Genomic DNA, 27,209 nt, shown 5'->3' with positions numbered 1-27,209 from the left:
GCCGACTCAACTGACAGGTCGAGAGTGCGATGAAACGCAAAGTGAACAAGTTCTTGGGAAACATTGACTCAATGTTCTTTGCGCGAATCATTGTCTACTTAAGTACCTCCTCAACTTTGCGAGTGCGACTTTCTTCAGAAATGCAACAGCAAAAGCCTCCAGCAAGCTAGATTGAGATTCTGCTCCGGCGAGGTCGTGACGGGTCATGTCGTGGAGTATCGGCGAATGGTACCCTGAAGACGCGATGTTGACCTGACCGTGGATACTCAGCGGCTCGTTTCTGCCAAAGTTTCCCGGTTGCCAGCAGCCGCATCTTTCAGGAAAAACATTTTGACGGGGAGCGTATCCTTGGACTAAGAGCATGCGCATATGTCGGGCTTCAGATGAGAGACATCCCCATAGCAGATGAGGTTGTTGTAACGAGTGATGCGGGGGATCTATAGCACTCTGTGGGGATCGAAGTTGAAGAATCCCCGTTACGTCTCCTAACCCCGCGTTTCTCAAACAGTAAGATACTCGGGTAGAATTATCCAGTCCGGGAGATACATCAAGAGGCCATGTAAAATAACCGGGGATGAGCCGACCCGGGGAGTTTCGGCCGTTGCTGAACATCCACCCCTGTCGTTGATTGGAAATATCGGCGTGCCTCCTCTGCGACGATGTCGGGAGATCTTCGGATTTCGCAGATACAAAAACGCTACTTGAATAACGGCTTTGTGGGAGACTCGTCGCACCTAACCACATTCAAACCTGTCTATTTGATATGCTTCCGGAGTAAGGCAGTCTCCGGGCGAAGATAGTGATCAAACAATAATGATATCTGCGCCTTGGGGTTAGCTTCATCAAGCCATGTCAGCTTGTGCCTCCATGCCTAGATAAGGGAATCGAGGCGGTAAATGTGCTCTTAGCTTGCGACATTAAGTCAACAACGGCACTTCATTTAGGTTGTGATGACTCTACTTGGTTAGGGAACGTGCTTATAAGATGATTGAAAGCGATCATATTGTTTTTTCTTTCTCGTATGTAAGAGAGATGCCTGGCAAATACATGGATCAGTCAACCGGTGAGCTGGCTCTGTACCAAGAACACAGTAGGTTAGGTCATTAGGCTAAATCTTCGCTCTCATTGACATTTACCCCTGAGATCGTCTCTGCGGACCTCTTGACTCGTCGCTCGGGGTCATGCCCCATTACGACAGCTTCCTTATCACACAGGGAACTGGAAGTATCTGCTATCTGTTACATTCTTCCCCTGAAGAGTCGGGCAAGCTTGAACAACTAAGGTTGAAGACAGGCTGCGAAACATCGCTATTCTTCGTAAGACCAAACTCTATGCCATTATTGACCTGATCAGCATTGGAGTCGAGCAGAATGTACCAAAATACATTGAGGCTCGTTTGGAAGAGGTCACAGCCGACGCCGGTCCAGTAGAGACGAGCGTTCTCAACTGAGGCAACAGCAGCACCTTCAGATTTGCCGGCTTTGGGAAGTAGTTAGCGTTCGAGACCATGTAAATCTTGAGATGTGATGCTGAGCGGAAGTCATACCATGCGGCCATCCAGTTTCAGTGACCCACACCTCCTTTCCCTTGCCACACGCATTTGAACTTCGGGAAGCAACTTCCCTTGTCTGGTCAAGAGCAGAGGTAAATAGGTCCGGGGCGTTCTCAATAGTGTTATTTTTGTCGGACTCCCAGTAGGGGAAGGAGTTGTGGCCGAGCCAGTCAACGGCATCCATAACGGCCGCATTTTCGGGAAGAATCCAGGCAGTGTATGTGTCGACGTGTCCAACGGGCTTGTTCGCCAGGGGAGGTATGCTTTGCTTGATCAAACTTCGAAGGTCCGCAATGTACCCTACAATCACACTTGCGTCGGCGCCCACGCCAACATATTTACCGGTCAAGCCGCTCGCATGCCGGTACAAATCTTCTGAGCCGACGGAGATGCCGACGACCAGGTTAGTGAAAGCTTCACCATACTGCATATATGCGGCCGTAAGAGATCTTAGCTCATTGGTGTACATTTGACTGCCGGCGCTGGCCCAAAGTCCGACCAGGATATTGGTGTTGGTATCGATGGCGGCCTTGTAAGCCGAAGTGGGTTCAGCCCATGACGAGGTCGGTTCGTGTGTATTGTTACACTGGATGGAAGTATACAGACGAGCCGAGGTGAAGTTTTTCCCGTCCGCTCCGGCCAGTGTCTTCGCGTTCTGGAAGTAGCGTAAAAAATCATCGTAGCCCCTGCATGACCCATCTTCGTTCGTGGCGCCATAGTTGAATCCCAGGAGTCCCAGCTGGTTTCCTGCCAAGGCAGTAGTGGCCAAGGACACAGCAACTGCCGTCATCAGATACATCTTGGATGATCAGTTGGGATGGGTATAGCTGAGAATCATTCGAGAGATGAATGGAAATTTGATTATCTCCTATCCCTTCAGCAAGAGAGTACTAGGCAAGCATCTTAAACATGGTGGCCATCCCGATTTCCTTTGTTTGCCATGAACAGAGCTGGATCAAACAGTCTTCTTTGCTTGATGCCCTACAAACTGCGACACCTTTAGGCGGACCCCTTTTCTTTTGTATCTGGGAACACCTCCTTTGCTATCATTCTCACAGTTTTCCGTGCGATGAAACAGAAGGGCTAGTGACCCGAGCTACCCAGGAAAACACGCATCATCCAGACCGTTCCCTGAATATCGGTCAAGTTTGCTTGGTCATGTCTCGATTGTAATATGATGTTCACAAGGTGGCCAACGGCTCAAACCGTGCAGGTGCTTCATCAAACCGTATGAGTGGATAAATCTTCTACACCGTACGGGTAGAGGAGAGAGAAGTGAGAGGTCGGGCCGGTTGAACATATGGATCATCCGACGCGGGGCTAGTTCAGCGCATCTTGGGCATTGGCGACATCACAGGGCGTTGAAAGCAGCTATCAGAACGGCCAGTGATGCATTAGCCGCACAAATCATGCAAGGACCATGACCATACTTAGCGCGGCCCCATACCCGAAGTAAAATATGGGTGCTCCGAGAGGGTGTGAGAGAGCACATCTATTCTTTCAGGGGCGTGGCCATCCGAACATACTTGAACTGATACATTTCCACGCCCGCCCCTGATTATACTTCGCCAGAACCTTGGTCCCAGTCGATGCGGACGCGCGGAAACATGCGTCTACTTAGAATTACTCCATCATATACTGGGCCCTTGTAGAATATGAATCGTTTGACATGAGTCGTTTGACATGCCTCGCGGGGTCTAGGTTGGAATGGAAAGGTAAAAGGACATTGGAAAGTCTAACGCAGATGAAATTCCATCTGGATGAAGCTCTGAAAGAGAGGCGAGTGGGCAGGAATATGACAACAGAATCCCGATATGGGTGGGCTGCGCCGCTGCGGGCGCTCTACGCTGACTCCGCGGCCATCACGCAAGAGTAGGATATCCTCCCATCTCTGTCCGCACAGAGAGAGGAAGTCAATTCCGGTTGTCCCATCTACGCCATTGGAAGTAGACGAGTGAGGAGAGGCCGCCCTGGGATCCTACTAGCTCATTGATCACGTAGCGATAGGTAAGTAATTAATGAGATACTTACACCATTTCAATGGTCGCTGCGGGGAAGCCACACCGAAGAAGAGGTGTGTTAGAAAGAAACGTAGTGCAAATAAGTATTTCCACGCTGTGTTATGGTGTTTATTCATGCTACAGGAATTTAGAGTGTGAAGGTTATCAGGTTTTATTTTCAATCACTTTCCTCTTGTAGAACTCGGGATCGTCTTAAACATCTAGTCTTCAGCACCAAGAAGCAAAAAGAGTTCACCCCCCCCCCGCCCCCCCACCCGGTGCTGAACTGGGTGCTACATCTCTTGGTGCTCATGCTGGGAAACTTTTTGGTGCTTATTCCGGGACTCGTGTGCGCTTAACTTGTTGTCGAGTAGGCTGGTTGGCGATTTTAATTTTTGACCACGAACCACTCCACCACCCAGCCAGTTTGACCTAACCCGTCGACCTAGACGACGGCCTGCTGGCTGGTGACGCGCATGGACTCGGGGGGTATATACCCTTCTGTCGTGGCAATCAATATGCGGGAAGGAAGGCATACACAGGGCCGTCCTGGCCGTACCATGCTCTCTAGGTACTCGGCCAGAAAGGTATACAAACGGAGAATAACAAGACCGGAACAAGCGCCATAGACTTTGGTAAGTTTGTAAAATGAAATGTTAAGCCAGCCTTGTTGGGTGACTCTAGCCCCAAGGGAAAACTGCCATGTCTCTGCTCGGAGGTCTCGAGCAGCACTTGAAGTCTCGGACGAAGAACTTCGACCGGAGCAATTAGGTGCGGTAGTGCCACGGCAGTTCAGATAAAAAGGTAGAAAATCTTGGTATGACATCCCATTGACGACATGAGTGAAACGAAATACGAAGATAACACGACAATCGTCTTAATGACAGTGGCAATGGAAGCTGGCAGAGCTTAAAGTAGACAGGTCAAAGAATTCGCTGGAGATGCGATAGCGAACCTGCAAAGTATGCCAGAATCGCTAGAAAAGATCTACAGCAGCCTAGTCTTGGGTATCTGGCCGCTCTGACGGCAGCCGGATTTATACGAGGTCAGACGGTAACACCGCAACGCGCCGACTCCCCAAGCTTGGAACTTGGATCGAAGGCGTTGTTAGGTGTGACTCTGCAGCTGATCAGCCTGTTGGAGCCCGTGCCGCTTCCATGTCGAATTCGGTTACTGGTCCGCTGAGGACTGTTTGAACACAGCCTCTTTGTCCTATCGGCAGCCTGTGCTGCATCACCACGAGCCTGACCTCTTGGCGGCAACGACACTTCAAGCCCCGGTACACGTTTGAATGAGCAGGAGTTTCGAATAAATAAGGTTTGGCTGAGAAACAAAGGGCAGCTGGAGAATATCAGACTGTTCCGAGATTTGAATTGATGTCTACGGACAAATCGCCGGAGGTTAGCCACTCTTCTCCTCACTCTCAGCTGTCAGTCACCTGGAAAGTGCTCCAGTTTACAGGGCGTTGGCGTATATCAGAAAGACTCCAACTGCTTCAAATCCATCTCTCGAGTTATGCTGTACGATCTAGTTCGTCTTGAAGATATGTCAAGAAAACATACAATGTGTGATGTTAACACCAAAAGATGCTTTAAGGGCATGAACACGCGCTGGTTTATGGAAAATGGCACGAAAAACACGCGACTGCAGATGTAAAGAGATACTTTTTTATTGATTAACCGATAATGGGGTTTCGGCTCCGAGAGCCTGGTTCGAGTCAATGTCGGGCAGTCCACCTTGAGTAAACCTATGGATACCGTATTGGGCTCTGTACATCGCTCCTCTTCGAGTCCTTACGCTATTATCTCCATACGCCTCTCCGCACAAATGACAATATTCGCATAGCTTACATCCGGAAGCGATCAATGGCGAGCGCAAGTTCCTTAGCCTCACGCTTCTCCACGTTCTCCTCGCTGAAAGCAATCCAACTGTCGATAGCCCGGATCAAAGCAACCACCTTCTTCGTGTATATGTCCTCAAAGACGCTGAAACCGCCGCCAGCGCCGTCATCATCACCACCAGTATCACCCTCGCCCTCCTTGGCCATCTCTCGCAAGTAAGCCTTGCGAGCTCGGACGAAGGCGCCAAGAATCTCCTGGCAGGTAGTAGTCTTGATGATATCGTCGGCCCAAGTCTCGGCGGGCTTGCCCTTTGCAATGGTCTGCTTGATGGAGACCTCGTGGGCAATGTTCACCCAGAAGCCCGGCATGAAGCCTCTCTGCTTGGGCACCCCCTTGAAGAGGGTCTTGTCGGTGTACTGATACTTGAATCGCTCGCACTCGTTGAGGATCATGCGCATGAAGTCGGCGATGCGGCCACCTTCACCCTGGAAGTTGGTGAGCTTGCCCTCGAGCTCCAGGTAGCGGCAAATATCGGTGGCGGCCTCCTTACTCATGAAGGAGAGGGGTGTGAAGGAGAAGCCGGTCTTGAAGACGATGCGGACGATGGTCGGAAGACGGTTGGTCGCGATGAGGAGCTTGTCCCCGGCGGTGAGCATCGAGGATGGGACGTCGTACCAGTCCGTTTCGCCGCCAGTTCTGGACCCAGTGCTGGGTCCTGAGACTGCAGTGTGCCCATAGGGATCAGTCCGACGCCTTTATGCTTGTTTGGCACCGAACGAGGAATGGGGGTGTTACTTACTTGCATTTCTGCGCAGATGTCGGAAGGTCTCCTTCTTCTCGCGGCGGCTGATGTAGACCGCGTTGTTCGGCTTCGTGTTCTTGCGGTAATACTTGAAGCTGTTGAAATTTGCGAACTGACGATCCATGGCGGGGCCGGTCGGGATGAGAGTGTTTGTCGGGACAGCCGCGCTGGTGGCCTCGATCTTGTCGACTTCCATCTTTTCGGTAGAAGTCATGGTGTTTCTTGATGACGGCAATTTTGATAAATGTAGAAGCAACAGGGTCGAGATCGATGATTGTTCGTTGTAATTGTTTGACTCGGCAGTCTTCGATTCTCGAGTATCGCCTGCTGTGTGGTGTGACGAAAGAAAGGATTTTCTTCAAGAAGATTCTGCAGGTTATTTCAATAAAGACGGAGCTGAAAGATCTTAACCCTTCCCGTGGGAATGTTCAAGAACAAAGTCCATCATTTCTCGGGCCGTGGGTGAATGGACTGATTGTCGAGGGTTCGGCAAGGCAACATCTAGGTGATTGCTCCGGAGATGGGGTCAGGGTAGGCGTGCTCGCTGCACGGTCCGAGAGTAACATTCGGCAGTAGGTTCAGACGACAGTTGTCCACGGAAGGTTGATGATGATTTGGAAGACATGCCGAGGGCGATGCTTTACAGTGTTGAGTTTTCACTGGTCTTGGCATAATGAAGGACAAAGATAGCTGAAGGTTCTCAAAAGTTGTGCCCACTTTCGGCAGGTTATCCCTCGGCGTTGAAGAACCCCTGGAGAGGAGGTCCAGACTTCAGGGGCTGGGGAAAACCTTCAAGGAGTTCTTCGATCAAGGCTTAGCGTAGTGCGGGCCGCCACCCTGAATCTTCCTCGCCATCGATTCCCGAAGCCGCCGGCTTTCACTAAGGTAGACTGCGGTTCGAGATCAGGCAACATTGAGTTACGCTAGAGTATGAGAGCCCCATGGTCGGACCAGACGGATGGACAGGAGTATCCCAAGTGGGATGGGATCTATCCGGGAAGGCTCTGGAGTTGTAATGAATGCCGACTGTTCTTGAAGATGGAGACAGATTTAATGAAACCAAGCCAGTATGCCTCACAGAAGTCTTCTTGGCATTCGCTTCAATTGAAGCTGAAACTCGCAGGCACGGCAGGCCTAGACCATAGAGCACGGTACAATTGTGCTAGCAGTTTTAGAGCATACTAATCGTACCCAGAGAATGTTTTGATCCGCGAGACTAGCCAAGGGGGTTGTTTGATGATGAAGGTTCACTCACGATTGCAACCCAGAGCAGACAATTATGGTGGCGGGGAAGAATAGTCAAATAGGAAAATGAAATCCACACCTTTTCAGTCACTTCAACTCGCTCGAAGAGAGTTTTCCTACAACTCGTGGTCCATTCCTTGGAGAAGGGGCATCCAACACTCCATCTGGCGCGCTGTCTTACTGCGCGTAAAAACTCAGCTCAGTTGGGAGGTAAGTCAACGACCTAAGCAGGCTATAAGACTTCGACTTCAAGTAATCGAGTAATTCGAGGTTGATATTACACATCTTCAGATCGCTGACTTGTGGCTTAAGGTGGTTGAACTTGGGTTCTCAAGGTACTATCCATATTTTGCTGAAATGAGGTACGCAGAAGTCCCTCAAAGTATGGTCACCGTAGAATAGCAGTCTTAGACGGCTTTCAGTGGCGTTGGTGAGTACCTGTACTAGGTACTCCTTGTCATCAAAGTCAAGGGATTGGCCTAAGTTTGTGGGCAGTACGGAGTAATGCTGGGCAGAACTCCGGCCGATGGCGCAGTTCTTGGACTGCCAGGCTGTTCAAAACAAAAGTACATGTACCTACGTACAGACTTGAAGCCTCGTTGTACCCAGGTAGCTAGTATAGGCTTGGGAGTTGGGACAGAGACCCGCAACAGTCTGGCAGATTGGAATAATTCACGAGAACTACCTCAGGCATCATCTCAATTTCCACCCTTCTAGCCATGCCGATGCTCGGTTTGCCTTTTTCTGTCATCGGAGGATTGATTGTCTGATGAATTCCGAGCTGTTCTTGATACTCGAGAATAACTTTCGCTTACTCCAGTCATCCCGCGTTGTTTGCCAATTGCTTCAAACACGTCGATGGAGTACCTACATCAAAGTCGGCATGAGCACAGATCTTCGGCGACGCCTAGGAGGGATCTTTGGTTCAACTCTCTCTGTTTCTCTACCAATAAAACAGTAAGTTCACGTATACATGAAGAATTTCGGAACGCAACCCAAGGAAAACTACCCGGTCTCCGACGAGAAACAAGAAATAGAACGAGACCGAGTACTGCGTAGCAAAGCAAGGTCAGCAAGCAACATTGCGAGCCGTGCCTCAGTTTAGCAACACTCCAGGATTCAGGGCTTAGCCGCATCTGGTTCGTGTGGTTTGCCTAGTAGGAATGAAGCGTGGTCATCTGCCACTCCTCGCAGCGATAAGAGAGCCAGTGTGTCATATATCAATTTTCGTACACGAAACATGCTAGGGTTGGAGTCGAAACTCTCGCCATTTCCTTCCTAATCGTGTCATTCCGAGCCTCTCATGAACACGAAGTCGCGGGGTGGCTCGCTATGCCCCCGCCAGAAACCTCAATTGACAAGTTCAAATCCCGATGCCCGATTCCCAGCTTGCGCAATATCACTAGGGAAACCATCTGCTCAGAGGAGTCGTTGTCGTCGGGTTGGCCATTCGAGCGGTCGTACATCCCATCGAGTGCGCAGTGATGATGACACTGGCGTCTTGGACCTGCGACTGAGCTTCTCGAGCACTCCAGGGATACCAAAGGAATAGATGGAAGACTACCTCTCGGTATCGTAGGTAAGTCAAGAGGGTGTTAAAAATATTCCCATCGCCGCCGAGGAGCATGGACGGCGTGCTAGAAAGGTCCGAACACCTTCGGCATGCCGAGCACGGCCCAGAGCCCGGTGAAGATGCGTCTGTGAGCGACGATTACAGCCGGTAAGCCTAGATGCACATTTCTGGGACGGAAGTCTCCAGGTCATCCAGTGTCGTTCGAAGAATATAACATTACAATAAAGGCCAGAATTGGACTGAATTGCACGAATGTAAGGAAGGATACGACGAACTTCAGGCGCCAGTAGAGACACCTGCCCGTGGCAATCCCAAAATCGTCGAGTGGCTGGACCGTCAACGATATCACAATCGGTCATGGGAAATTAGGGCAATGTCCTGTCAAGTAAAAATCAACCTCGGATCGTAGCGCGCGTGATAGGCAGCGTAGCGTGTGACGGGACGTCGTTGGGGCGTCCAGGTCTCGGCCCGCGGCGGCCCGCACTGTCAACCACCGACGGCGTCTTCACCTCACCTCGGTGAGCGCAGCACACCGAAGCATTGACATTCTGCCCCACCGAGAGCTCTTTCTGAGCGTCATCTCCTACCGAATCACCCGGCCAAAGCTCGTCGCGTCAACATACACCACATTCTTTAATGTACAGCGCTCTGGCCCATGCCAGACACCTGCTCAATTGCTCTTGAATTCTTTTCCTAGTTCTTTACCTCAGCAGAACCTGGCCCTCCAAAGGCCGCCGTCGACGCACAGAAACAAAAACAAAATGTTCGCAAGCCGCGCCTTCGCAAGGTCGCGGCCAGCTCTCCGCACAATCCGCCAACAAACGCCAACGACGAAAACAGCTCTACGCAAAAACTCAACCAACCCTTCCTCCTCTACATCCTCGCCGTCCCGCTCCGCAGACCGCATCCTCGACCGCGTCCCCCTCCGCTTCCAAAGATACACCACCGGCCTCCGCAAAGCCCCCGTTTCACACGTGATCGCCTTCCTGATCCTCCACGAAATCACCGCCGTCGTGCCCCTCCTCGGCCTCTTCGGCCTCTTCCACTACACAAACTTTCTACCGCTCGAGTACGTGACGGGTCACTGGGCGGGATACGTCAGGGATGGCGTGGGTATGGCGGAGAGGTATTTCAGTAGGAAGGGGTGGTTTGGGTTCGAGGCTCAGGACCGCGGGACGATGACGGGGCAGTTGGAGGGGGGCGGGGAGGTTGAGAGCACGCAGGATGTGTTGGAGAAGTGGCAGAGGGATGGCAAGTACAAGGTTGTGGTGGAGGTCGCTATGGCTTGGGCGATTACGAAGGCGCTGCTGCCGGCAAGGATACTCGTCAGCGTGTGGGGGACGCCGTGGTTTGCGGGCGTGATGGGCAGAGCCCGTGGATTGTTCAGATCCAGTCGATAGTCACGGTTGAAGATATCAAATATCACATCATGCTTCTGGTAGCGTATGGGCTCTTTGTTTGTGCTTTTTGATTGACCTATAACTTTTCTTCATCAACCTAACATGGCGACATGCATCCCACACGTTCGGCAAGCGTACGGTGGACGTCTACGGCTCGTGTATAGTGGTGGAGTAGAGATTAAGCATTTAAGGCTTCTCGTAGATCCAGTCGAACTGGGAAGCCTTGTAGGAGACGACATCGCCATCCTTGAACCAGAGGGCAATCTCCTTCTTGGCGTTCTCGACGGAGTCGGAGCCGTGGCAGACGTTGCGGCCGACGTCGATAGCGTAGTCGCCACGGATGGTGCCAGGGGCGGAGGCAAGGGGGTTGGTGGCACCGAGAAGGACTGTGAGGTGTATATCAGTATGAGGTTATTCGGCTCAAGGGAGTTATGCGAAAGATCCGTGAGGGACTTACCACGGCCGGTCTTGACGGCATCACGGCCCTCCCAGACCATGGCGCAGATGGGGCCAGAGTTCATGTCTGTGAGAATATCAGCTTGAATTCATGGTGAGCAAAGCATTGGGGATGGAACATACACTCAATGAGACCAGCGAAGAAGGGCTTGTCCTTGAGGTCGGCGTCTGTTTGGAAGAGTTAGCTCTACTTTGCGAGGGAACCGAGAGGAAGTCACGAACAGTGGGCCTGGAGGTGCTCCTTGCCGGGGGTCATGAGCTTGATAGCGACGAGCTTGAAGCTGTAGTAGACGTGTTAGAGATGACGGACTTGTCCAGAGTAGGTAGGGCATCATCTGGGAGAAAACTTACCCACGGGTCTCGAAGCGAGAGACGATGGGGCCGATCAGGCCGCGCTATGGGAGGGTCAGCTTGCTGTGCCTGGCAATTGGAAAGTACCAGGTGGGATGAAGCGTACCTGAACGCCGTCAGGCTTGATGGCAATGAAGCTATCTCGAAGTCAGCTTTTTTTGTTCTGTTTCGTAGTGGTGATGTGTGCCCCTCTTCTGCCCGAAACCTACCACGATGGCGGGGTAAATTTCAGGGTAGCGGCGGGAGCTCAAAGAAAGGCAAAACAAAGCATGATGCAGTATTGGAGTGCAGCACGCCAACTCGATGTGCAGAGAGAGAGCAATTGGGATATGAACTTACGTCTGCTCGGTAGACATTTTGGGAGAGGTATCAACGACGACTTTGGGAGTTGAAGATGGTTGATGTTCTTGGTAGATTGTGGTGGTGACAACGGAAGGGGCGACGGGAGGAGAAGAAAGGTCTGCTGCTGACCGCTGGTTTTGTTGGCTCGAGGAAAAAATTATGTACAAACCGAAGAGGAGAGCGAGAATTATGAAAGTTGGTGGGGGCAGCTTCTCTGCTGTCCTGCGGGCGTACTCGGGGAAGCTTGCATTTGCATTATTCTGCTGCGGCTTCTTGTGCTTCGAGGCGGGGTCGTTGTCCTGCGCGCCGCTGCTGTGGTGGTGGGGTCCCGAGTCTGCCATTGGATGAAAGCAAGTACCTAAGGTGCCAAGGTAGAAACGTGGTGAAAAGGTGTGGAGATTGCTGTACAGTGTACCGAGCTTCTGATACGGCAGTTTTGCAACTGTGAAGCCAGACCGCCTAGTTTTTATTTTGACAGCTCAGCATTGATGGCAACCAAAAGGTGGAGGTTCACCGTGATTCTAACGAGAGGGTGAGGTGAGGTGTCGGGTGGCATTAAACCAAGGGGAATGTTCCTTACCTATAGTACTTGAAATACAAAACACCAAGCTCAAGTTTCTTTTCTTTGGATCGTCACATGCAATTGACCTTAAATTTCACTCAAGAGAAGCTCAAAAGTCATGCAGTTTTGGGTTGATACATAAGTAAATAATCATGGTGCGTGTTGATTGAGATACTGCCCGGTTGTCAGGTACAAATCAGGTACCTATTTTCCGTCTTATTGCATCTCGGATAATCTCTTAAGTGGCACAGCGGGGCTAATGTGCTCTTATTGGTTATCCGGGACAAGGTAGGTACCTCTACGTCTATTATGGGCCCTGTTCGTCCATCCTGCCCGGTCCCGTCCCACCATTTTGATCTGTCACTTCCACTTCACTTGACATCAAAAGAGACTTGATAGAAAGCCGATTTCCTGCTCACGCGTATCGTCATTCTCGACGTGGCTAGTAACGTTTCCAGTGAAGACGAAATTCTGTTTGGATCCATTGTACAGAGGCCAATTTGTACCGTTGACTAAGAAGCTCAGCGTCAGTAGCCATCCTGTCGAGGTCCGCACAAGATCGCACTTACCGGATCCATTACTATTCGGGTCGCCCGTTGCAACGAAGCTAGCCCATGCTGTTGCCATAATTACAGCTAGGTCAGGGAACGACTTGGGCTTACCTTGCAGAGGCCACACGTCATAGTCGTCTCTGCTCTGGTCGTCGAAGACGAAGAAGATCTCTTTCGCATGCGTTGCGCCAATGTAGCGAGGCAACCCGCTGACAATGACGTCCCATCGATACTTGTAAAGACTAGAATACCAATTGGTTGATGAGTAAGCATATTACAATACGTCAGTGCGGGTATACTTACGGTACGTTGTACGCCGCCCACATCTGAGCCGTATAACGAGTCGGCACAATGATATTGGAGTCGCCAGCGAGCGTAACAGCTCTCTTGTACTGATAACCGAGTTCAGCACCGAGATCGTCTGAGTACGTGGCTAGAGCCTGGTCCGATGCGTTTTGGCGATACAAGTCGAACACTCTACTTGCAACCGTCTCATTGGCCTTGAGCGAAACAATGTAGTCCCTGAATTGTTCATCCGTGTCGATCTTGGACGTTGGATAGAACGTGGCATTGTCGAAGTTGTTGCCCGGGATAAAGGCAGATCCTTCGTCTGTGTTGTGGCCGATGATATACGGGACCTTGACGAAGTTGCCCTTGGCCAGCTGGGCTCCTGGGGCATCGGCCACGAAGTCACCGTCAAACACTTGGACTTGTTATTAACCCGGGCTTGACAACATTCAAACCTGTGGATACTTACCTAGTCCGTAGGAAGCTCCTGAAGTGGCTGTAGAATTGACGACGGCATTCAAAACCTCGATTGGGACGTTCCGGAGACAGTCAAGCGTATCTGTCGTGTTGCAGCCTGTGCCGACTGTGATATTCTCATAAACTTCGTCCCATTTTGCGATGTCGAGGACTGTAGCGAATCACTTCATCAGTCAGAGAGTCTTAGCCTGGCAGACTGAAACTTACACGGAGAGAATGGCGAGAAACCCGCAGGGGCTCCCGACTGAGAAATGGCCCCTCTGAATAATCCGTCATCGCGCCCATTGTACGCCAGAAGTTGGGCGCCGACAGAACCTGCACCCCTAGAGACAAAGATTCATCAGCTCGGTTTCCAGGGTTTCACTTTAGCCCTCGGAAAGTCTAGAGAACATACGCGCTGTTACCAAATATGGTTACTTTGGTAGGATCTCCTCCAAAGGCGGCGATGTTTTCTACGGACGAGTTAGCTGAGAACGTGTCAATCAAGCACCTCAACAGTTACGACTTCCCTTGTACCCAGTGTAGTGCCAATCTTTGATCCCTAAAGCCAAGGTTTGCAACTCCAGCAGCCACAATTTCAGACCCTCCTAGAAAGCCAAAGGCGGAAAGACGATAGTTGAAACTAACACCAATGATGGGCTTCCCAGCTGCAACAGAGTCCCGAATGATGGACGAGAAGTTCAACCGAGGATCAGCGCTGCCACCTTGGAAGTAGCCGCCACCGTAGATGTACACGGCAACTGGCAGTGACTGGTCTGTGTAGTTGGAGGGGCGAACGACGTTGATGCTCAGGCAGTCCTCGGAGATCTTGAATCCAAGCGCCGCGAGCCTGTTGTTATCGTTCTAAATAACTTTAGCAATGCCCCCTATGCACACGACATTTGCCCAGCGAGGAGGAGGGTATCCTCGCCGCGCGAACTTACACCGTAGCCGTAGCAGATGTTGCCGAATTGAGTAGCGTCTCTCGATCCAGTCCAGGAGATGTTCAATGAAGCCGGTGGCGAGAATCGAAGGGGGCCTTGCACAGGGGGTTGCGCGAACGGCATGCCGAGGAAGTAGTCTTGGTTGAGTAAAGGCAGATGGACGCCCGTGTAAGAGCCATTTCTGATTTGGACTTGTGGCGCCTCTTGACAGAGGCCACCCGAGAGCCCGGCGAGTAACAGAAGTAGCAAGTGCGCCATGTTTACGTCTGGATGAATTTGTCCAACTATCACGAAGTATGACCTATATGGAAATTTATTTCTCTTATAGTGCTGTCATTTATGCAGCGTGGGCAGAAGGTAACCTTTCATTTTGATCGTTGTCCTGAATATCGTCACAGTTCTTGACTCGCAACCCTGTCTTGATGACTGTTTCTTGGTTATTTCCGTATCGCTTAAAGCAAAAACTACTGGATCTCCTTCTCAATTGAGGAACTTGCAGGCGACTTTAATTCTTTCCAGTGATAGGTCATGAAATTGATCAAACAAGCCTCTCCGAGACGCCCGTTTCCTGCCGCTTCATCCGGGATTCCTATCCGGCAATTGCTCTCGGAATCGCATCAAGCGTCCTTGTCATAGTGATGCGGATCATGAGATGGTGAACAACCGAGCCAACCTGGCTCTGTTGGATCCACACATTCCACAAAAGCCGCCCAGGCCCGGATGACACAGATCTCAAAGAACAAGCATGCGTAGTAGTCGAGTGATAATGTGATACCATCTCTCAAGAAGCTCACGATCTGAGACCACATGGGGAGGGCGCTCGTAGACGTCGTCTCGTCTCACGCGTGCCTGGCCAAACCATCGATCGCATGGGTAGTTCGGTACGGCATTGTCAAAACACAAACCGAATAGACGTATAATCCTCACGCACATAGATGGAAGCCACCATAAATACTCCTTACAGAGAACGATCGAGTTTCTATCAACATTACCATCCACCAACAACAAACGCATGTGGTTTGGAAGTCGTTTACTCCCATGGCGGGGTAAATATTTGGCTAGAAAGGTCTATGCAGCTATCCATCTTCAAATATCCGATTAAACATATGCTCTCCGACAGACCCCTGTCTCCCGCAGCATGCGACCCGCGCTAAGCCCGAAGTGGAGCTAGTCAAGGGGACAGCTGTTGAACTCAGGCGGCGTCTCACCTTCACAAGTACCTTCCACCCAAACGTCACCAATTCCTCCCACCCAACCCGATTCAACTTGTACCAAAAACCACCACAAACGCGCGACGCGAGAGCACCACAAAGAAGATTCGCCTTCTTTGCTCTCATTCCCATGCTCGCTTCTTGATTTCATAACTTCTTCTAGCAGTGCATTGAATTCTTTCGGACAATCACACAATCGCCACACCCCTCCGCCATGGGGACCACCGGCAAGTCGTCCTACAAATGGACGACCTTCTTTGGTCTACTGGCGGCACTTAGCTGCATGATCCAGCCCGCAGGTATGGAATCCCGTGACGCAATGACCTTTGCTTTACTTCTATTACATCGGATTCACGTTGCTTGGTTCCCCCTCCATTGTTTGTCCTAGTTGTACTGACAAGGCAATCGCAGTCATGGTTAAGGAAAATGACTTCAAAAAGTGCCATCAATCTGGCTTCTGCAAGCGCAATCGCGAGTATGCCGATAACGCCGTCTCCCAGTCCTCGACCTGGGCCGCTCCCTACAATATCCTCCCCGACTCTGCTTCCCTCAAGGATGGCCAGCTCCAGGCTGTCATCCTCAAGACCATCAACGATGCCCAGGAAACTGTCCGCCTTCCCATCACCGTCTCCTTCCTCGAATCCGGCACCGCTCGCGTAACCGTCGACGAAGAGAAGCGCCAAAAGGGAGAGATCGAGCTGCGAAACAACAGCCCTGCCCGCAAGGAGCGCTACAACGAGGCCGAGAAGCACGTCATTGTTGGTGGCCTGAACCTCGACAAGGAGGCCAAGGTCGCCTACCAGGACAAGGACCAGATCACCATTCAGTACGGCCCCTCCTCCAAGTTCGAGGCTGTCGTCAAGTTCTCGCCCTTTAGCATTGACTTCAAGCGTGATGGATCTTCCCACATCAAGCTCAACGACCGCGGTCTACTCAACATGGAGCACTGGCGTCCCAAGGTCGACAAGCCTGCCGAGGAAAAGAAGGAAGGCGAAGAGAACGCTGAGAAGGCTGAAACCACCGAAGTCAAGCAGGAGGACGAGAGCACCTGGTGGGACGAGACTTTTGGCGGCAACACCGACTCCAAACCCCGTGGCCCCGAGAGTGTCGCCCTCGATATCTCATTCGTCGGATACGAGCACGTTTTCGGTATCCCTGAGCACGCTGGTCCTTTGTCTCTGAAGGAGACTCGTGGCGGTGATGGCAAGTACTCCGAGCCCTACAGACTGTACAACTCCGATGTCTTTGAGTACGTTCTCGACAGTCCCATGACTCTCTACGGAGCGATCCCTCTCATGCAGGCGCACCGCAAGGACTCCACTGTCGGTGTCTTCTGGCTCAACGGCGCCGAGACCTGGATCGATATCACCAAGGAAAAGGGCTCATCCAACCCCTTGGCTCTTGGCGTTGGCTCCAAGACCAACACGAAGACCCACTGGATCTCAGAGGCCGGCATCCTCGACGTCTTCATCTTCCTTGGCCCGACCCCCAAGGACATTTCCAAGAACTATGGCGAGCTCACCGGCACCACCGCCATGCCCCAGGAGTTCTCTCTCGGCTACCACCAGTGCCGCTGGAACTATATTTCTGATGATGATGTCAAGGACGTTGACCGCAAGTTTGATAAGTTCAAGATTCCCTACGACGTCATTTGGCTCGACATTGAGTACACCGATGGCAAGAAGTACTTCACCTGGGACGCCGACATGTTCAAGGACCCCATCGGTATGGGCAAGGCTCTTGATGAGCATGGCAGAAACCTCGTGGTCATCATCGATCCCCATATTAAGAACGAGGGGAAGTACGATATCACCGAGCAAATGAATTCCAAGGGCCTGGCCGTCTTGAATAAGGAGGGCAAGCCTTTCGAGGGTTGGTGCTGGCCTGGTTCTTCTCACTGGGTTGATTGCTTCAACCCCAAGGCTGTCGAGTGGTGGACGGGCCTCTTCGACTACGCTGCTTTCAAGGGTACTATGGAGAACACCTTCATCTGGAACGACATGAACGAACCCTCTGTGTTTAATGGACCCGAGGTCACCATGCCCAAGGACAACATTCACCACGGAAATTGGGAGCACCGTGACGTGCACAACATCAACGGCATGACCTTCCACAATGCCACCTTCGAGGCTCTCCTCACTCGCAAGAAGGGCGAGCTCCGCAGACCTTTTGTCCTTACCCGATCCTTCTACGCTGGCTCTCAGCGTCTTGGTGCCATGTGGACAGGAGACAACCAGGCCTCGTGGGAGCACCTGGGCGCTGCCGTACCCATGATTCTGAACCAGGGAATTTCTGGATTCCCCTTTGCTGGCGCCGACGTTGGAGGCTTCTTCGGTAACCCCGAGCCTGAGCTGATGGCACGCTGGTACCAGGGTGGAGCTTTCTACCCTTTCTTCCGTGGACACGCTCACATTGATGCCCGTCGCCGCGAGCCCTACATGCTCGCGGAACCGTTCAGAGGCATCCTCACCGCCGCCATCCGCCTTCGCTACAGCTTGATGCCCTCTTGGTACACTGCCTTCTTCCACGCCCATCGCGACGGCAGCCCGATTGTCCGCCCCATGTTCTGGACTCACCCCACGGAGGAGTCTGGATTTGCCATTGATGACCAGCTGTTCGTCGGATCGACTGGTCTTCTCCACAAGCCCGTCGTTGAGAAGGACAAGGAGTCTGTCGATATCTATATCCCCGATGACGAGGTGTACTACGACTACTTCACCTACGAGAAGCTCGCCACCAAGAAGGGCCAGTACCTCACCAGGGACGTTGCTCTCGACCAGGTCGCGCTTCTGATGCGTGGTGGCCACATCTTCCCGCGCCGCGATCGCCCCCGCCGTTCGGCCAAGCTCATGCGCTTCGATGACTACACCCTGGTCATCAGCGTTGGCAAGGATGGCCAGGCTGAGGGCGAGCTTTACGTCGATGACGGAGACTCCTTCGACTTCGAGAAGGGTCAGTACATCTACCGCAAGTTCAAGCTTGACGGCAAGGCCATTACATCCTCTGATGCCGAGGGCCGTGACTCCAAGTCTGTCAGGGAGGGCTCCTGGCTCAAGGCCACGAGGGAGGTCTATGTCGACAAGATCATTGTTGTCGGCGCTACCAACCAGCTCAACAAGAAGGAGGTCACTGTCACGTCAGAGGGCAAGAGCTGGACTGTTCCTGTTCAGTACCACACCGCCGAGAAGGGTCGTGCCGCCTACGCCGTTGTAGGCAGAGTTGCTGCCCGTGTTGGAGAGGACTTCAGCATCGCGTTGGCTTAGGACCGTCCGAGGATACGAATCCACCGTCCGAGGATGAGGAGACATTCATGAGTTGGTGCAACACCTCTCGCGTGCTTCGTCGTTGGGTTCTTCGCCTGAGATGTCCTGAACAGCAGAACTCGACGGTCAGGACATGTGAAACCGACGGAGACGCCTGAACGGTAGAGCACATTAAGAATAGAGATAGTGAGCTCCACAGATCGCCACAAGGGTGGATGATTGAGAGGCTTGACAAGTCATTAGAGCGCTCCATTAGAGAGAGAATTGACGAATACGTTCATAAAGATTGCCTAACTTGAGCATAACTTCTCGCTCCTTCGTGACTCCATGTGATTTCGGTTAGTTAATCTAGAACTGGGTCGGTGGCTCGGAAGTGGAACGGTGCAGCATTCGTCGGGGTTCCTCCGCTGCAGTGAATAGATTTCGTGGAGCCCCAATTCCCAAGCATTTCCGCTCTCCTCCGCCCCCGACTTCCGCTACGAAACAGTCCGCGATGCCGTGAGTTCCAGTTCTGGGACTCCACATGTCCGGGGGCCTTGTTAAGCTTCAACCGAGAACACAGCCTCGCTCGCTTACGATGGACTTGATTTCCGTGGTGGATCTTTGCAGGGCAATATGTCCCGGCAGGGTGATTACAACCACCTTGTCCTAGACGATGATTTGGTTTCTGCCATGGAGGGTTCTCGAGGTAAACCTTTCAGAATGTGAGCGAATTACTCGTCTAGTTCGTAGACGTTTGAAAATCACCCATAACTTCCTAAAATTTGCGGCTCTTACTCCACAAATGATCCGGGTATTGATGCATTATCTGGGACTATCTGCGAGGTTCCAACCATCTTACAGGTTCTACTTGCCGAAAGTAGAAGAGACATCAAAGCAAAGCTTCTCTGCGGATATCTTTCCCCCACGGTTCAGCTCCATTGCTTCATTGACTGTCTGAGGGCTGAGTCTTCCGAGCAACTTCACTGGAGGCGGCTTGATGGCGTTGCTCTCGAGCAGACTTGGGAGCCGCTCGTACAGCTCAGCGCTGAGCAGATGATTCGGCATTGAGACCTATGGAGATGACGTGTGAGCGACTCGCGCAAGGCATGACGAGATCTGATGACGGACGCGAGTGAGAGGAAGGGAGAACGGGAAAGACGTACAGGCCAGTGCACCAATCCGCGGTACGTATGAGCCGTCGGAAACGCGGTGAAGACGAACACATCAGTCACTTTGATGTTGCTTGGCACCTCCTCGGTGTTTGCCTTGCCCGGGCGGACTGTACAGAGAACACCAGCTCTGCCGTGTAGAGCAGCGGCTGCCATCGCTGAGGAGCTTGCGTTACCGATGGTGTCGAAGATATGTGATAGTGTCGGCACTACAGTTTGGAGTTTCATCACTACGTCGGCGTCGTTGTAATCAAAGACATGGGTGGCTCCGGCATTCTTGACGTAGTCGAAGTTGTGGGGGCTGCAGGTCGTGGCTACGGGGTAGCCGTGAAGTTTTGCTAGCTGGATGGCGAAGTATCCGACGACGGCTATGTTTGGAACGTTATCAGTAGCCTCAATCTTGTTTGTTGAGAAACGCTGTGCCCGGTCATCTCAGGACTTACAACTGCCGCCCCAGATTAGCACGGGAGGCTTGGTGATAGATACATCTCGCGAGAAGCCGAGGCAATCTTCAGAGAATAGCGCCAGGTACGTAGTGTTTGCGGCAAGTGGAACGGCGCTGGCCTTAGAACTCTCGACGGTGTTCGGAACTTTGAATGAGATGCGCTCGTCGGCGATGCAGTAGGACCTGTGTAATTCAAGATTTATGAGGAAAGCTGCTTGAAACGATCGCGAACAAATACGTACGAGTACGCCCCAACACCCATTATCTCTCCTGTGAAGTGCAAGCTCAAGGTCAGTACCCCAGTAAGGCTCTTGTAGACAGGGCACAAGGCAGGAGAATCTCGGAATGACTCACCTCCCCAAACCAACGCGGCGATTCTATCACCAACTTGCAACCTGCTCACATTTGTATGAGCTTGCGTGACGGTGCCGACGAAATCACAGCCCAGAACGGCACCGTCTCCAAATGCATCAACGTCGAGCGCAAGTCCTGTAGTCAAATGCATGAGCTCGATGATTAAGAACAAAGCCGGATTCAGGGCCGACTAGGGTTTAGGGTTACACCTTGTCGGGTTGAGTATCAAAGCTTTCATGACATACTATCTGTGGGATTGAATGCTGCCCATTCGACGCTGACGTAGACTTGGTGAGGTTATAGTTCCGGTAGCGCGACGTTTTCCACGACGAGTTGTCGGTTCTTTTGAACGACGGCAACGGCCCTGTCCATAATACTCATGTTGCGAGAGAAAGGCTGGTCGAAAGTTGCAAAGTAACTCACAAGTACAACGATGGTGGAAGACGGATGAAGTTGAAACTGACTATGTACTTACTTTAGCGTACCTTGCCCTACTTTGGATGCAAAGTACCTGGGCAAATTGACATCAGCAGCTCTGTCCCTCATTTACCCCTCTCAAACCCTGTTCCCCACTGGATGAACGACAGCCGGCTACTTTTCCATCCTTCTCGAGAGCCATAGTAGAACTTCAGAAATAAGGATGCAATTTAGCTTAGATAGAATGGTCGTCTGAGCGATATCGAGTGATCACCACCCTGTCACGGAAGAGACCAAGAAAGCGCGGGTTCGGATCCCGCCTCTCATGGGGCCGCGAACCCGCGTTTTCGCATTCGTATGCCCCGCATCGCCGTTGCATCGCCGGCCCTTGCAGGGATGGTCTCGGTCTACATTATGACGACGGATATCATCTTCTGGGGAAGTGGCCACTCCTAGCATGAGGTGTAGTACGGAGAAAGAACTCCCAGTTCAGCTATTCTGTGTAGCTGATGACGATGTTCTGCAACCCTATTTGCAGTACTGGCAGATTGGTTGCGTGATGGAGCAATTTCACCGCTGCCTAAGGTCACCACCCGCGGAGTCAACCCTCAAGACTCACCAAAGTCCTCCTTTTCTGGTATAGTCCAAGCTATTTCGACAAAAGCCCCATGCTTTACGCGTATCGGCCGCCATGTTTTCGATTTCGTACACGCCTAATCTTAATGAAGCCACCGTACAGGGTTTTGGAAAGAAGTCTGAGGTAATTTGCTTGCGAGACTTCATGTCAAACTGTAGACCTATCCCGTGGAGAATATCCCACAGCCACGTGCTATCTTCTATGACGAGTAGTAAGGTCCCGCTAGAGAAGTCCTACCGATGAGGGCAACGATGTGATCCAAGATCCGCGTATTCAGTCAACGACGCCCATCTTAAAAGGATGCCGCAGCCCTCCTGACCTCAACTTGCAGGAGAACAAGAATTTCGACGCTCTCACGGATTCTGTCCCCCCAAGAAGACATCATGCGTGGCCTTGGAGCCCTCGCGGCGCTCATTGCGTGTTTAACAACAGCATCCCAAGCCCACAGCCTTGACAACTTCGCCTCCCCTCCGAACATCTACCGCCCAAAGTTTAGATACTGGTGAGATCTAGTCTAATCGACCCAAAGGAGCCTCCCCGAGGTCCTCAACACTAACGTATTATCCTGCACAAGGCTACCCGATGCCGAAGTAGACATCGAAGCAGTCACCCGTGACGTGGCCGAGATAGCCTCCGTCGGCGCAGGCGGCCTCGAGTTCCTACCCTACTACCAGTTCCGCTCGCCCTCGGCAAATTGGTCCACCTACGGCTACGGCACGAACGCTTCTCGCGCCGTCTTCCGCGCGGCGATGCAGGCGGCCGCGGACAATGGCCTTCTTTTTGACTTTTCGATTGGTGCGAATCAGGGGCAAGGCGTGCCTTCGGAGACAGAGAGTGTTGGGCTGGCGTTAGAGTTGGTGAGTGATAACTATTCTGCTGCTTGAACTGACTCTCGTGACATGCATCCTTAAACTTCTCGCGAAGCTTCCATGAGATATGGGAATCGGGATGGCTGATACCACTGTATTAGGCATACGTCAACATCACAGTCGCCCCAGGGAACGCCTTCAATGGTACCCTCCCCCTCTCAACCCAACCCGCAAGCCCATCCCTCCACTTGTTCATGCATCCCTGCGAAGAGTTCGGCCAGCAGAACCTCTCCTTTGTCCTAGCTGTCGAAGAAGCACCAGTATCCAACGCTTCATCCAGCACCGTCAACCTCGGCCGCGTCGTCGACGTCACAGCCACAGTTGACCTCACCACGAGATCCATCTCATGGATGACCCCCAAAGACTCACAAAGCACATGGCGTATAATGGCATGGTACACACGCTACACCAACCAGCGCTCCATCGACGCCGCGCCCGATGCCGCAACATGGGTACAGAATGGGTCCTGGGTCACCGATCACTTCAGCGTCGCGGGGGCAAAGAAGCTGACGGGTTTCTTTGACGAGTACATCATCCCCGAAGAGCAGGACAGAGAGCTCCTCGCTCGCGTTGGGAAGTATGGTACGTCGAACTGCCATCATCCCCGGTGTCAAACACCCATCAAGTCCAGAAGCCGTGGCTAACATCTCGACCCTGAAGCCTGGGAAGACAGCATGGAAATGGACACAGCCCTCTGGTGGACGCACAACTTCGCCGACGCCTTCCGCGCACAAAGGGGCTACGACATCACATCCTGCCTCCCCTTCCTCATCCAACGCGAAAACTACTGGGCGGCACAGAACCTCCCCTACGGTGAATCCTTCCTCTCACAGAGCAACAGTACCCTAGTGTCACGCTGCAACGATGACTACCGCCTCACGCTCCAAGCCGGATACGAAGACTACATCCGCGCAACCTCGGAATGGGCTCGCAAACGGGGACTAGAATACTCCAACCAGCCAGCCTACAACCTGCCCCTAAACATGCTCGACTCAATCCCCCTCGTCAACGCACCAGAAGGCGAATCCCTCGGCTTCGACGACTCCCCCTCCCTCTACCGCCACCTCTCTGGCCCAGCCCACATGGCCCGTAACCCCGTCGTCTCTTCCGAAGCCGGCGCCGTCAACGGCGCGTCGTACACCCAGACTATAGCGGACCTGCTCCGCACCGTCCGCCGCGGTCTCGCGGGCGAAGTGAGCATGAATGTCCTGCACGGGTACGCGTATTCTGGCGCCTACGCGCAGACGACGTGGCCTGGGTATACCGTCTTCGCGTACACGTTTACCGACATGTGGGGGCCGCGGATGCCGGCTTGGAGGGGGAGTAGTCAACATGCCGGCAACGGAGAGGGTGGGAACGGTACCAATCGTTGGTTCATGGCTGAAGCGATGGCGTATATCGCGAGGAACCAGTTCGTTAGTCAGGTCGGTACCGCGAGGGTTGATCTCGCGTTCTATCAGTACGCTGCACCGTTCGACAAGGTGGTCTATGGGAGCGACAACCTTGAGAAGATGGGCTTCACGTACGACTATCTCGGCCCCGCGAGCTTCTCCTCCCTGAATGCCGTCGTCAGCGAGGAGGGCGTCCTCGCGCCAGATGGACCCGCGTATAAAGCCCTCATCTTTGCCAACCAGACAAAGCTGACGCTGGAGATGGCGATGCAGACGAGAACATTCGCCGAAGCAGGGCTGCCCATCTTCGTTGTTGGGAGCGCGGATTTCCAGAGCATTGGTGTCGATGGAGCCGCTTCCGTTCCTGAGATTATGAAGGGGGTTCTTGAGATGGAGAGCGTGACGGTGCTCACGTCCGCGGAGAAGGTACCAGCTGCTCTTGCTGCTCTCAACATCCGGCCTCGAGTTTCGTTCTTGCAAGATGATGCTGTTGAGAAGTGGTATCCCTTCTCGCGAAGCACAGAGGATGCGGAGGTTGTGTTCTTGTATAACGACGGGGGAAATTCCACGACTACGAATGTTAGCTTCCTCGATATGCTGGGCAGAACACCGTACACCCTCGACGCCTGGACGGGCTCGGCATCGCCGCTTTTACAATACACCGTCGAGGAGAACAACATCATCGTGCCGGTGACGCTTGCCGCGAATCAGACTACCATCCTCGTGTTCTTCAACCAGACCTCATCCGCAGATGATGAACACAACAAATCCTTCCTGCCTCGTCCGCCAAGCACTCACATAACATCAACATCTGGCCCCCTTCAAGGCCTCCTCTACACCACGCCTCAAGATCTCAATACAAACGCCACAACTAACGACACCCGCACCAGCGGTATCGCAGCACATCTCGCACCCGGTACCACAACACTCACCCTCGCCACAGGCCAAATCCTGACCTTCACCACCTCTCAGGTCCCAGAAGCAACAGACCTCGACACTTGGAACATCACAGTAAACGACTGGCGTAGCAGCAACAACTCCCTCTCAATGGAAACCGTCATCACACCGCACCGGTTCCTCAACAGCCCGCTAGCGCCCTGGAAAGATTTAGACCCAGTGAACCTGAGCAACACAAGCGGTACAGCAGACTACGAAACCACCTTCCGAACCCTATCCTCATCTACCGCAGAACAGCGCCTGGGAGCACATCTTCACCTAGGCGCCATCACGGACGCAACGACACTCTGGGTCAACGACGGGAGTGTCATCCTCGACGTGAACAGCTCGCCTGACGTGGTGATTGATATCACAGACTACCTGAACCCCTCCGCGGGCGCCCACAACCTAGTCAAAGTAGAAGTTGCTTCGACATTGTATAATCGCGTGAGAGCGGAGCAGGACAGCATCATGACGTTTGGAAGCGCTGCTTCTGTTGCGGGTGCGAGTTATTTCAAGGCTCACCCGGCTGAGGAGTATGGACTCAAGGGACCGGGGTCGGTTCAATGGGTCGAGACTGTCGACGTCCTTTGAAGCAGCATCGTCCAAAGTTCGCAGCCAGATTGTCGGCTCCGAGGCATATCGCACGTTCAAAAGGCGACGGTAACTTCTAGTTTCTTATACAATGTGACTTTCCTGTATATTGAAACTATGCTTGACAGCATTCAGAGGTATAAACATCACCTCCACGTAATTATCGTCGAATCTGAACTGTGATTCATGAAATTCAACGTACAGGTAATGAAAGTATGATGTATCAACGTTTCTGTAAGCTACTCTCATCTCGTAGCCCACCCGAGTCACAACAAACTTTGAGCTTGCAAATGTGTGGGCGCGTTACAGGAGTTGCGACGCCTCATTCACTAGGGATTATGCAGCAACTCAGGGGTAGAGTTTGATATACGAAAAAGTATGGCAAAGTGTCGTCTCCTCTACTCAAATTGGATGGCAGAAGAAAAGCAAAAGCCAAAGCATGGACGGCATGGGCCCGAGACAACGCCACTATGATTCGCATTAGCGGTCTTGTCGAGAGATAAAGGAAACTCTCTTCATTGGATCCTCTCCTTTCATTCCCGTAATCGCCGCACAGGGCACAGGCATGGTGGTCGCACGTCGTGGAAAATTAGGGGAGGGTTCAGAGTGTTTCGCGCCAGGAGCCTTGCATGTGAAGAAACGTCGCTGTCGCGTCGCGGGCTCGCGGCGGCTGTCCTCCGCTCCGGTATGTGTAGTCCGGTGGGCTGGCGTGCGTTTGCTCCCATATGCGCTAGGTGGGCGGCTGCTGATCCCCGGAAGGGAGCCCTGAAGCGCAAGGTCAGGGCACGTCGTCGGCAAGGGATATTGGATGGATTCTGACTTAATATGGGCGGTCGCGAGCGATAGCACGGACAGCGGATGGCGAGTTGATTCGTTTAGAACATTGAGCAATTAGCAGGGCCAAGGAGCGGTCTGGCTCTTCTCAATCTTATTGCGCCAGTTTCAAGCGGCTTCGCAATTAAGGGTACGAGGTCACGGAGGTCAAGGGCTCGCTGAGATCGCTACGAGAAAAAGCGGAAACGAATTGTGGCGGTTGGTGATGCTTGTTACTCTCTTTCCCAGTCGGAGAATCGTGGGTCAAGGGATCTGCTTGCTCTGAGTTGTCCTCCCGGGCTGATGCCGATCACCACTTTGATGGGAGGTGCATTTGCGGGCGTGGGATTGCTATTCGGGAGATGCGCGTAGACGAGCTCGAGGGCCGAAAGCTTGAATGTCAAAACCTGAGCATGAGCAGAGCATGAGCAACGCGCCAGCCGTTGCAGCCTATGTCTGGTTCGCTGGTGCGCGGCAGAGCATGACGACATGTTGGCGAGATGTCTAGACACGGACGCAGTACTTTGACGGTAGAGCAACTGGCGTGCTACCTAGACAACTTCGATCGTTTGATGCCGATCGAGTTTTCCGACCGGCCTAGAATTCCTGAAATGGCCCTTGAAGTCCTATCGTTTTGGGTCGCTGCTGACACAGCCACCGAAGAGTTGTGATGAACTGCGGCTTCCCGACGATGAACCTGATTCTCTTTGCGACTGTCACTGCCAAAGGCCAATTGACAATGAAAAGTCGTGTAGCTATTTTGGG

At 52.6% G+C, this 27,209-nt stretch overlaps 8 protein-coding genes across 8 annotated transcripts; 3 read left to right on the top strand and 5 right to left on the bottom strand.

Annotated features, from left to right (window-relative positions):
• Window positions 1-964: 964 nt before the first annotated feature.
• On the bottom strand, window positions 965-1,836 carry BDZ83DRAFT_638925 (glycoside hydrolase superfamily). Its single transcript, XM_060509391.1, has 2 exons — window positions 1,547-1,836; window positions 965-1,479 (listed from the first exon to the last, which is right to left on the bottom strand). Exons 1-2 carry the CDS (start codon window positions 1,734-1,736, stop codon window positions 1,232-1,234), a joined length of 438 nt encoding a protein of 145 aa, XP_060359329.1. The 5' UTR covers window positions 1,737-1,836; the 3' UTR covers window positions 965-1,231.
• A 3,384-nt stretch (window positions 1,837-5,220) lies between these two features.
• On the bottom strand, window positions 5,221-6,409 carry BDZ83DRAFT_656649 (uncharacterized protein; the record flags this gene model as incomplete). The annotated part of the gene is made up of 3 exons (XM_060510892.1): window positions 5,221-5,299; window positions 5,403-6,114; window positions 6,193-6,409. The coding sequence occupies 3 exons, from the start codon at window positions 6,407-6,409 to the stop codon at window positions 5,221-5,223; spliced, it is 1,008 nt and encodes a 335-aa protein (XP_060359328.1).
• Window positions 6,410-9,774: 3,365 nt separating this feature from the next.
• BDZ83DRAFT_590315 (uncharacterized protein) lies at window positions 9,775-10,413 on the top strand (the record flags this gene model as incomplete). Its single annotated transcript, XM_060506323.1, has 1 exon — window positions 9,775-10,413. The coding sequence occupies one exon, from the start codon at window positions 9,775-9,777 to the stop codon at window positions 10,411-10,413; it is 639 nt and encodes a 212-aa protein (XP_060359327.1).
• A 47-nt stretch (window positions 10,414-10,460) lies between these two features.
• On the bottom strand, window positions 10,461-12,257 carry BDZ83DRAFT_638914 (nucleoside diphosphate kinase). The gene is made up of 8 exons (XM_060509390.1): window positions 12,143-12,257; window positions 11,560-12,021; window positions 11,327-11,357; window positions 11,221-11,264; window positions 11,092-11,150; window positions 10,993-11,037; window positions 10,871-10,936; window positions 10,461-10,799 (listed from the first exon to the last, which is right to left on the bottom strand). The coding sequence occupies exons 2-8, from the start codon at window positions 11,901-11,903 to the stop codon at window positions 10,600-10,602; spliced, it is 789 nt and encodes a 262-aa protein (XP_060359326.1). The 5' UTR covers window positions 11,904-12,021; window positions 12,143-12,257; the 3' UTR covers window positions 10,461-10,599.
• Window positions 12,240-14,627, bottom strand: BDZ83DRAFT_682451 (putative extracellular lipase). Its single transcript, XM_060511221.1, is given in 8 exon segments — window positions 12,240-12,636; window positions 12,694-12,917; window positions 12,979-13,378; window positions 13,433-13,591; window positions 13,648-13,763; window positions 13,835-13,930; window positions 13,946-14,283; window positions 14,364-14,627. The coding sequence occupies 8 exon segments, from the start codon at window positions 14,619-14,621 to the stop codon at window positions 12,506-12,508; spliced, it is 1,722 nt and encodes a 573-aa protein (XP_060359325.1). The 5' UTR covers window positions 14,622-14,627; the 3' UTR covers window positions 12,240-12,505.
• A 1,161-nt stretch (window positions 14,628-15,788) lies between these two features.
• On the top strand, window positions 15,789-18,837 carry BDZ83DRAFT_757127 (family 31 glycosyl hydrolase; the record flags this gene model as incomplete). Its single annotated transcript, XM_060514852.1, has 2 exons — window positions 15,789-15,873; window positions 15,986-18,837. The coding sequence occupies 2 exons, from the start codon at window positions 15,789-15,791 to the stop codon at window positions 18,835-18,837; spliced, it is 2,937 nt and encodes a 978-aa protein (XP_060359324.1).
• Window positions 18,838-19,683: 846 nt separating this feature from the next.
• BDZ83DRAFT_723700 (uncharacterized protein) lies at window positions 19,684-21,333 on the bottom strand (the record flags this gene model as incomplete). Its single annotated transcript, XM_060512591.1, has 6 exons — window positions 19,684-19,890; window positions 19,983-20,356; window positions 20,432-20,644; window positions 20,788-20,922; window positions 21,033-21,074; window positions 21,273-21,333. 6 exons carry the CDS (start codon window positions 21,331-21,333, stop codon window positions 19,684-19,686), a joined length of 1,032 nt encoding a protein of 343 aa, XP_060359323.1.
• A 576-nt stretch (window positions 21,334-21,909) lies between these two features.
• On the top strand, window positions 21,910-25,631 carry BDZ83DRAFT_765027 (uncharacterized protein; the record flags this gene model as incomplete). Its single annotated transcript, XM_060515238.1, has 4 exons — window positions 21,910-22,343; window positions 22,416-22,698; window positions 22,812-23,292; window positions 23,371-25,631. The coding sequence occupies exons 1-4, from the start codon at window positions 22,225-22,227 to the stop codon at window positions 25,629-25,631; spliced, it is 3,144 nt and encodes a 1,047-aa protein (XP_060359322.1). The 5' UTR covers window positions 21,910-22,224.
• Between the last annotated feature and the right edge of the window lie 1,578 nt (window positions 25,632-27,209).

This window comes from Colletotrichum acutatum (assembly GCF_030867785.1).
Source record: "Colletotrichum acutatum strain CBS 112980 chromosome Unknown BDZ83scaffold_151, whole genome shotgun sequence".
NCBI lineage: Eukaryota > Fungi > Ascomycota > Sordariomycetes > Glomerellales > Glomerellaceae > Colletotrichum > Colletotrichum acutatum.
The sequence above is the reverse complement of the archived record's forward strand: the minus strand, read 5'-3'. Positions and strand labels throughout refer to the sequence as shown.